This window comes from Perca flavescens, chromosome 2 (genome assembly GCF_004354835.1).
Source record: "Perca flavescens isolate YP-PL-M2 chromosome 2, PFLA_1.0, whole genome shotgun sequence".
In the NCBI taxonomy this organism is placed as follows: Eukaryota; Metazoa; Chordata; class Actinopteri; order Perciformes; family Percidae; genus Perca; species Perca flavescens.
Genome location: NC_041332.1, coordinates 3,753,288 through 3,762,807, shown reverse-complemented (window position 1 = coordinate 3,762,807; position 9,520 = coordinate 3,753,288). Strand labels below are relative to the sequence as shown.

General features: G+C 40.9%; 1 protein-coding gene across 1 annotated transcript; it reads right to left on the bottom strand.

Moving 5' to 3' along the window:
• Positions 1–343: 343 nt before the first annotated feature.
• On the bottom strand, positions 344–4,326 carry LOC114571285 (E3 ubiquitin-protein ligase TRIM21-like). Its single transcript, XM_028602171.1, has 2 exons — positions 4,233–4,326; positions 344–2,024 (listed from the first exon to the last, which is right to left on the bottom strand). The coding sequence occupies exon 2, from the start codon at positions 2,020–2,022 to the stop codon at positions 364–366; it is 1,659 nt and encodes a 552-aa protein (XP_028457972.1). The 5' UTR covers positions 2,023–2,024; positions 4,233–4,326; the 3' UTR covers positions 344–363.
• Between the last annotated feature and the right edge of the window lie 5,194 nt (positions 4,327–9,520).

Sequence of the window (9,520 nt, the reverse complement as noted above, 5' to 3'; positions counted from 1 at the left end):
CACTTAAAGAGAAAAACATATTCAAACAAAACATATTCAGACGTGAAGCTGTCAGATGAGGCTCCAGGTGAGTCTCACAGTAGGATACCAGACACACCAGGCAGGATATATATATATGTCCACACCCTGATGTGTAGACCAGTTTTTATTAAAGAACAGCACTGCTAACAAAGCTCTGCTTACTGTACATTTCCTCCAGTGCTCAAGTCACTGCTTACTCAGGCCATGTGTTCAACAACTGCTTTATTTTACAGTTTTTATTCTAGTGACCAGTAATTATCCAAAATACTTTTCACACAAGATAGAAACATCCATTTACTGGTTATACCCGGTATAACAACGACATACTGTGTTCTGTAGACACTATGGTATGTGGCTTACTCTGACAGGAGAGATGATCAGAGGGGCAGAGTTTTTACCACCATCATTTTCACAGGGACTGAAGAATGGGAAGAGTTTCTCAGTGAAGGAGCAGCCAGTAAAGGAGCCGATAAGAGCTGCAGCATCTACGTCATAAAAGGAGACCAGACCCTCCTCATAATCCACAAACACCCCCACCTTCTGAGGAGGAGACTTCAGAGAGAGACGGACTGGAGAGTCATCAAGAGCTGTGTACTCATTTCTATTTCTCAACCATATCATCCAGAAACCATCCTCAGGTGTCATTGTGATGCCTCCCTTCCTGTTGATCGACTCTCTGGCCACTCCTAAATTCCATTCAGTCTTTCCTTTAACTTGAACCTCAAAGTAAAATCTGCCTGAAGAGAAACTCGGTTTTCCAAAAACAAAAACGCAATAAGAAAATCTCTCTGGGTTGTCTGGGAGATTCTTCCTCACATCACCATGATACACTTGTTTCCCATCATCAGACAGAATGAGATCACAATATGCTGTATCAGGATCAAGAGTCACATCCACTGCATACTGTTGCACCCTCTTCAGTTCAAACTCAGCGAGCTGCTTCTTCATCTGTTTACTGAGTGTGTCCTCCAGCTGAACCACAGCTTTCACCACAGTCCCCTCATATGATGATGGACGGATGCTGACCTCTGTCCAGTCCTTGGTGGGTGGAGGTTGTTGGATGTTTAGGGACTGGACACTCTGGAGAAGATGGAGGTGGTCTTCAGAGCGTGAGAGCTGCTCCACCTCAGTGCTTCTCTTCATCAGCTCAGAGATTTCCTGTTCCAGCTCTTTGATGAAAGCTTCGGCCTGTTTTTCTGTTGTTTTCTGCTTCTCTTTGATCGTGTTGATGAGCTCATTCAGGCCTCTCTCAACAGACTCCTTCAGAGAAGTGAAGACCTGAACACCTTCTGCTATCTCTCTGTCTGCATCTTCCTCACTGAGGTCGACTGAGTGTTTGATCTCCTGAATCTTCAGTCGTCTCTTCTGGATCATCTGCTGAATTTCAGCGTCTGTCTTCCACAGCTCTGCCTTCTTTCCTTCATATTCTTCTTTCAGAGGAACAACATCATGCATCTTGTGGTCTAAAACAGTGCAGAGCATGCAGACACATGTCTGGTCGGTCTTACAGAACAGCTCCAGAGGTTTATCGTGCTCCGTACACATCCTGCCTTCCAGGTTCTCCACAGGGTCGATCAGCTGATGTCTTTTCAGACGTGAAGCTGTCAGATGAGGCTCCAGGTGAGTCTCACAGTAGGAGACCAGACACACCAGGCAGGACTTCAGGGCCTTCAGTTTGGTTCCAGTGCAGACATCACAGGGAACTTCTCCTGGTTTGGACACTTGTAGCTCTGAGCTGCTGCTGCTGGCTTTCTGTTGAGCTGACTGTCTGAACTGAGCAACCATCTCAGAGATGAAAGTGTTGACTCTTAAATCAGGTCTTGTGGTAAAACTCTCCTTACACATTTGACACAGGTACTGGTCATTGGCTTTCCAGTGTTCAGTGATGCAGTTTTTGCAGAAGTTGTGACCACATGGTATGGTGACAGGATCAGTGAACACATCCAGACAGATGGAGCACAGAAACTGATCTTCAGTTTGCAGATAGTTTGCAGCAGCCATATCTACACATAGTGTGGATAAAGAGAAAAACATTTTCAAAATCTGTGAACAGACTCATCTTAGCCTACAGCCTACAGTTATTTTAACAACAAGTAATTTTTAACATTATCTGTCCAAAACTCTTAATTACCTTAATACCGAGTTCACTCTCAACAAACTGGTCTTATTACTTCATGACAGGTCCAAACTGTTCAACTTTACGTGAGGTCAAGGAAAAATATTTATGACATGATTACAATGGTCTCATGACAGCCAATTTAAAAAACAACCACTTAATTACAGTTTAATGTGATGTCAACACATGAAGCTAAACTGTTTCTCTAAGTTTGATAATTAGGCCTGCCATTACATATTTATGACAGGGTAGCCAACCCGGTCTCACGGCAGTTCGTGAAATGGTCACATTATTTTGATTTATACAGGGAAATTAAACGCCACAACTTGTAAATGAAACGTCACACGCCGGCAACAACGGGACGGACCACCAGGCGCAGGGACACGATCTGCGGTCTCTGATCCGCGGTCTCAAAACACAAACATGTCACACAATGCTAACTTAGCATTAAAAGTGTCACTTTTATGTTTACCAAATGAAACTTAAAGCTATAGTGCGTAGTTTCCGCCGTACCGATGAAGAATTCTAAGGAATGACAACAATTCTGTGCACGAAGGTCGACAGATTACACCATACTGAGAAATACAAGAGAGAGTTTTGTGGAGCGGAGAGTCTTCATTAGCTTTGTATTAACTCATTTAGCAATGGCGTGAATGTAACGGACGTTTATTAATATCAAAAAGTTACATATTAAAGCGTAATCACAGTCATGAACATTATAAAAGATTTCTTCATGTTCATGATAGGTGTCATGTCATTATTATGACAGTGTCATGTCAGACTTTAACACACCCGTTCAAATGGGTTATGTAACGACATCAAACTATAGTGATTTAACCAGCATGTCCTCATCCCATATCCTGTTTAAATAAATGTCAATATAACTGTAAAAGTTGATATATCGCCCAGTCCTCGATGTTAAAGGGGTATAAATGGAAACTAAATTTTAAAGCAGCATGCTAAAGAATGAAAACCACACATGAAGAGCTGAAGTCTGTCATATGTTCTGTTAGCTTTTGTTCAACCAGCTTTTAGTTCTTAAAATAAAGACTGTCTTGTTGTTTTAGCCTTGCTAGCAGCATGACACCAAACACTACTATAATGTACAAGAAAGATAACATCTTCATGAAACTACAACTTTAAGCTTAACACATCTGATTGGAATGAGTGGAGCACTCCCCCGTAAGTTTGCCCTCCAAAGGTATCTATCTTCTATTGTCTATCTGGTGAAGTCTTACTTAATTAGGTTTAAATTTGATTTGAGAACTAAGCTTGTCTAATGAAAAGACAGAGTCATTGGAGAGGCCTGAGGGCACAACGGCAGGAGCATCTGATCTTGACTGTGACAACCCTCCGTTTGCCAGCTGCCATTTTGCAGATTCTTGACTGAAGTTATTTATGTGGCAGTCCTGCCAAACCAAAACACCACAAACTGTCCCAGCCTATCACACCTCAGCTCCACCCAACCCACCTCCAGTAACTGACAGAGACAGACTGCAGGTTTCAACTTGTCCCTTCAGAAACCTCTGGATGTGTTTTTATTCAGTCTGTACTTCAGGATTAAAAGACTGCTTTGCTGATAATAGTAATAATAATAATAATAATAATAATAAATATATTTTATCTTGTTGTTGAGGATGTGTTCACAAATCAAAACCAAGACAGATTTACACTTTTGATGGGATGACGTTTGTGACACCTGCCAATTAAAAACAACTCTCAGCCTTCACAAACATTTCAAGTTCTAGTAGTTTTGTAGAGTCAGAGAATAAAATGATCCAAGTTTCAGAGAATAAAGTCTTCAGGCTGATGGAGACATTCTGACACTCCCTCATATCTCAGCAGTGAAGTCAGCGGAGATTAAAATCTAACTTGTTTCCTGGTGCTGATTAAATCTGACTCAACTGAAAATAAAAAGGCTCATTTTGGCCAAAACGTCACATATCATAGAATAATTATTGCGTTACTTCAGATCTACAAACAGTTTACAATAGTGCTGAAAGAATGTATCACTGCTCTCATCTTAAAGTATATTATGTAGCTCAAAAATCACAACTGATAGCTGAGTTTCTTCATCAAAGGTGTGTAATGTTACCTGTCAGGCTGCTCCGCTGTTAAAGTCCCGTTCAGATGAGGTCAAAGAGACGTGGTACCTTCATCAGCAGACACTGACAGATGCTGCTGCTGTCTGAGTTCATCTGACTCCTCCTAACACCTTTATATCTAGAAGGGTCCTATGACATGTGAGCAGGACCCACTCACACCTGTAGTGCTGCCAGTCAGCGCTCTGATTGGACAGTTTTCAGGTTAATTATGTAATGTGGGAGGAACAGTCTAAACTCATAACAACATGTACAAACCTTGAGTTTCATTCCAAGGAAGTAGGAATGTTGTCCGTTCAGCGTTGGCTCGCCTCTTACTGCAGCTCTGTTGTTAGGTTTTGTTTCCTCGTACGCTTTTATTACTTTAGTTATGTACAGATTTTTCCCTGGCTTAACATAGGTGAAGTTGGTACTGTACCTAGCTTCTATGTGAGGTTATTTTGAGGGGAAACACTGAGCTGTCAAGTGTGCATTTTTTTGGTCTTCGGGAAACAACAAAGTTCGAGCTAGCAAGCTACACACAGTGAGGAATGTTAAGCCCTGAATGTAGGGCTATGTAATCAGTGTACCTTCCATTCATTCGTTTTTCGTATTGAAACCAAAGACAAAAAAACGAGAAACCACTTGTTTTTTCGTTTTCCTTTTAAAAACAAAAATGGAAAAAAAACAGATTAAGGGTCGTTTTTTGGGGGGGGGGATTTTCCACCTAAATGAAAAATTGAAATTTTGGATAATGGGATCTGGCAAAAATTCAAATACAAATAAGAAAGATGGCAATTCCCTGAAATGTCTGTGATTGGTGATGATGATGATGATGATGATATAGCTCACTACAGTTATTTTCTCCTCAGAAACAATCAAATCTCGTTTTTGATTGGGTCCTTAAATTATGTCGTCAACATTTCGGATAACGGTCATTTGAGCTGTCAAGTCTGAGGTAAATTACCTGAAGAGGAGGCCAGTATCAATTTCTCACTCTACTCCTCTAAGGTAAGTGCCCTCCAGATATTAGAGCAAAATGGAAATTAAACTGATAAATGACAGTAGCTAGTTGAGTTTAGGTGATTCTAATTTGACCAATTCAGTTTGCTACGTTGAAAGTAGAAAATACATTTAAGTGATAGAAGTAGCTACACTAGCTAGCCTTCAGTTGACACCGAACTGTAGTGATGATGGCGTGTAGTGTAGTTAAGTAAAAGTTGATTTGAAGACTGTTTTTCTTCATAAACTTTTATAAACTTGCTATATTACAGCAGCTGGCTGGTCCTCAGGCGCTCTCTAACGCCAAACTTTTAGCTTGCAGCTAGTGCTACTTCAGAAAAAAGGCTTGAATGAAGTGGTATCACAACCGTGCTAGCTAGGTCAATGTTCCGGGGACATTCAGTAGCCCACATTTTTTTATATATATCGAAAGTGCAGTTCTTTGTTGCTGTCTTTGGTTAGTTTTTTGAATCAGTCACAGGTTAAGCTATTCATTTCTACGCTCAAATTATGGTGCGCTTGTATTTGAGATGGATGTGGTTACTGAAGATGGCGCCAGCAGTGTGCACGGCGCAGCGTCTCCCTGTTTTGTTTGGTTTATTGTTTGTTCTTATTAGTTTAAGTTACCAAAATGAATGTATGATCGCCAAACACTTTTTGCTATTCGCGATCAACATGCTGTCTGTATAGAGAGTATTATTTATGGGAATCAGTCCTCGGATGCACCCCCTCAAACACTCTCAACTCTGCCGGCGTACCTGCAACTTACATCCGGTGCCGCTCCGCGGGGAAAATGGCCCAGAAGACGGAGAAAGCGAGGTGGTGTGGTTGTAAGAGTGAGAGCATTTCTGCGGTCCATGCAGAAGAATGGACCGGGATTTCAACACGGCTGTTCCTTACCGACTGTCCCTCCTTTGGACTCCAGGAGGAGGTGGCTTCTCCCGATACAACCTGGAGCTGTCATCGCGGTGAATCAGCTGCGTGTACTGGTGGAAGAATTTGTTCCCCGGCGTCCTCAAGTGGCCAAGCGCGGTGTAGATCTCATGAATCTCCGATCTCTGGCTCGAGCCAAATCACCGCACATGCAGGATACCGTTCTTCAGTTGGCACTGATTAACGTCAGATCATTGTCTAACAAGACTTTTATGTTAAATGATTTCTTTTTTATCCCGGGAGCTTGACTGCATGCTTCTTTCGGAGACGTGGGTTCAACCTGGTGAGTTCTTCCCCTTCTCAGAGCTTGTTCCTCCGGCATGTTCTTTCTTTAGCTCTCCTAGAACCACGGGAAAAGGTGGAGGCCTAGCGACAGTTTTTAAAACCAGTCTGAACTGTAGAAAAACCCATGTGAACAATATAAGAGCTATGAGCTGCAACTTTTCGAACTTAAACTCAACGTATCAGTGGCATGTGCACTCATTTACTGCCCTCCTAAATTTATCAAGGAGTTTATTAATGACTTTTCGGCGTTTGTGGCTGGCATTGCACTAAACTTTAATCATTTTTTAATTGTTGGTGATTTTAATATTCATGTTTGTTGTGTTTCTAAGCCTTTGGTCAAGGACTTTTTAAACATTTTGGACTCTTTCAACCTTACTCAGTCTGTGAACAGCCCGACTCATAATAAGGGACATTTTTTGGACCTGGTCTTGTCATACGGTCTAAATTTGTCCATAAAGGACATTTCAGATGCAGGTATCTCTGACCATATGCCAGTTCTGTTTACTGTTTCCTTGCCGTGCTCTCAAAGCAAGACGTGCTTTCCCATGCGCCAGCAGCGCTCAATTAATCCCTCCACGGACTCACTATTTGCTGCAGCGTTTGGCACCTCTCCAGTAATGTCCCTAGACTATTCTTCATTTAAGGACATTGAGGAGATGGTTATTTTATTTGATTACACGTGTACGGAAATCCTTGACTCAATAGCACCGATAAAGCACAGGAGTGCTAACTCAAACAGAGAGCCATGGTTCAATGACACTACTCGTGCTCTCAGATGGGAATGTAGACGTGCTGAGAGGAAATGGAGGAAAGACAACCTTCATGTTTCTCTGGGGTTTTTAAGAAACGGTTTGTCTAACTACCAGGTCGCTGTTAAAGCGGCAAAGACTCAGTATATGTCAAACCTCGTGCAAAATAACTGTCATAAACCTCATGTCCTTTTTAATGTATTAAATAGGATAATCAATCCCCCTGAACACACTGGCATTATTCCTAGTGCCATTTTGTGTGACAGATTCTGTAAATTTTTCACTGATAAGGTGTCCAATATTCGGGCATCAACATGTTGTACTGCACCAGATCCCAGCATCATACCGTTATGTTCAGTCATCTTTGAAAATTTTATGCCAATATCTTTTTCTGATTTGTTGAAGACGGTCCAATGTTTAAGAACTTCGGTCTGTTCATTGGACAGCCTTCCTGCAAGGCTTTTTAAAGATGTTTTTGACACTGTTGGGCTTTATATTTTAAATATGATAAATATGTCTCTTTCAACTGGATCTGTACCAGCAGCTTTTAAAAAGGCCATCGTACAACCCCTCCTAAAAAAACACAATTTCGACTCTTCTGTTTTGTCAAATTACAGGCCAGTTTCTAAGCTGCCTTTTTTGTCTAAAATTCTAGAAAAAGTGGCTTATACGCAACTTTTATTGCACCTTAAATCAAACAATATCTTTGAAAAATTCCAGTCTGGCTTTAAATCTTGTCACAGTACGGAAACAGCTCTTTTAAAAGTGTTTAACGATCTCCTTTTAATTTCTGATAATGGTAGCTCTGCTGTGTTAGTGCTTTTAGATCTGACTGCTGCGTTTGATACGGTTGACCACAAGATTTTACTGTCAAGACTCGAGTGCTGTGCAGGCATCAAAGGCACAGCTCTGAAGTGGTTCCGGTCATATCTGACAGACAGGTCTTTTTCTGTAAACCTTGGGCCTTTTTACTCTAGTAAAGCACCGATTAACAGCGGGGTGCCCCAAGGCTCAATCCTGGGCCCAGTCTTGTTTTCATTGTATATGCTGCCCATGGGATCGATTTTCCAAAAATATAATATTTCGTTTCACTGCTTTGCGGATGATGTCCAGATCTATTTACCTTTAAATACCAAAACAAATTCTAGTGAAGCACTGAGTAATTGTCTACGTGAAATAAAAGATTGGATGTCATTAAATTTCTTACACTTAAATGACAAAAAAACTGAAATTATAACTTTTGGAGAACCCGATATCTCAGATTTAAATAGTGCTCTTGGCCCATTATTCTATAACTATAGCCCGTGTGTAAAAAGTCTTGGAGTTATTATTGATAGTTCATTTAAACTGGATAAACAAATTAGCTCAGTAGTAAAAACGAGCTTCTTTCAGCTTAGACTTCTTGGGAAGGTGAAGTTGTACCTACCCCAAAGTCAACTGGAAAAAGTTGTACATGCCCTGATCACAAATCGCCTGGACTACTGCAACTCTTTATACTATGGCCTCGACCAGTCTTCTGTTCGCCGATTGCAATTAGTTCAAAATGCGGCTGCACGCCTGCTGACAGGGAAAAAGCGCTTTGACCACATTACCCCAGTACTATCGTCTCTCCACTGGTTGCCTGTCGCTCTCAGAATCCATTTTAAGATTTTATTATTTGTTTTTAAATCTTTAAATGGATTGGCACCTTCTTATCTAGCTGATATGTTGATTTCACATACCCCAGTCAGAGCACTTAGGTCAAATGACCAGCTTCTTTTGGACTGTCCCAGATCCAGACTGAAAACCAGAGGGGACAGAGCTTTTCAGTTGCAGGTCCTAAGCTCTGGAATCATCTTCCCCTCAATATTAAAACAGCTAGCTCTATCGAGTCTTTTAAATCACTTTTAAAAACTCATCTTTTCGAAATGGCTTTTAACACAAGCTGAGCTGTGACATTGTGAATATTGTTTGTAATCATGTTTACATATGTTTTAATTATTATTGTTTCTGGGATATTATGTTTTCAGTGGGTTTTTACTTCTTCTTTTTGGCTGATTAGTTTGATTTTTATAATGTTTACCGGTATCTAGCATCTGTACAGCACTTTGGGGCAGTAGTGACTGCTTGTAAATGTGCTCTATAAATAAACTTGACCTTGACCTTGACTGAGGCGCACTCATCACAGGAGCGCTCAATTAGTCATAAGAGCAAATGTGCAGGCAAAAGTTTTGTCCTCAACTGCTAAAATGTTTGTAATCAACAGCTGTGTGGACTAATTTATTTTATAAAATGTATGTCTTTATGCAGATGTCGGCGTTTGTCCTTCTCATTTTCCTTTTCATTTTTCAGGT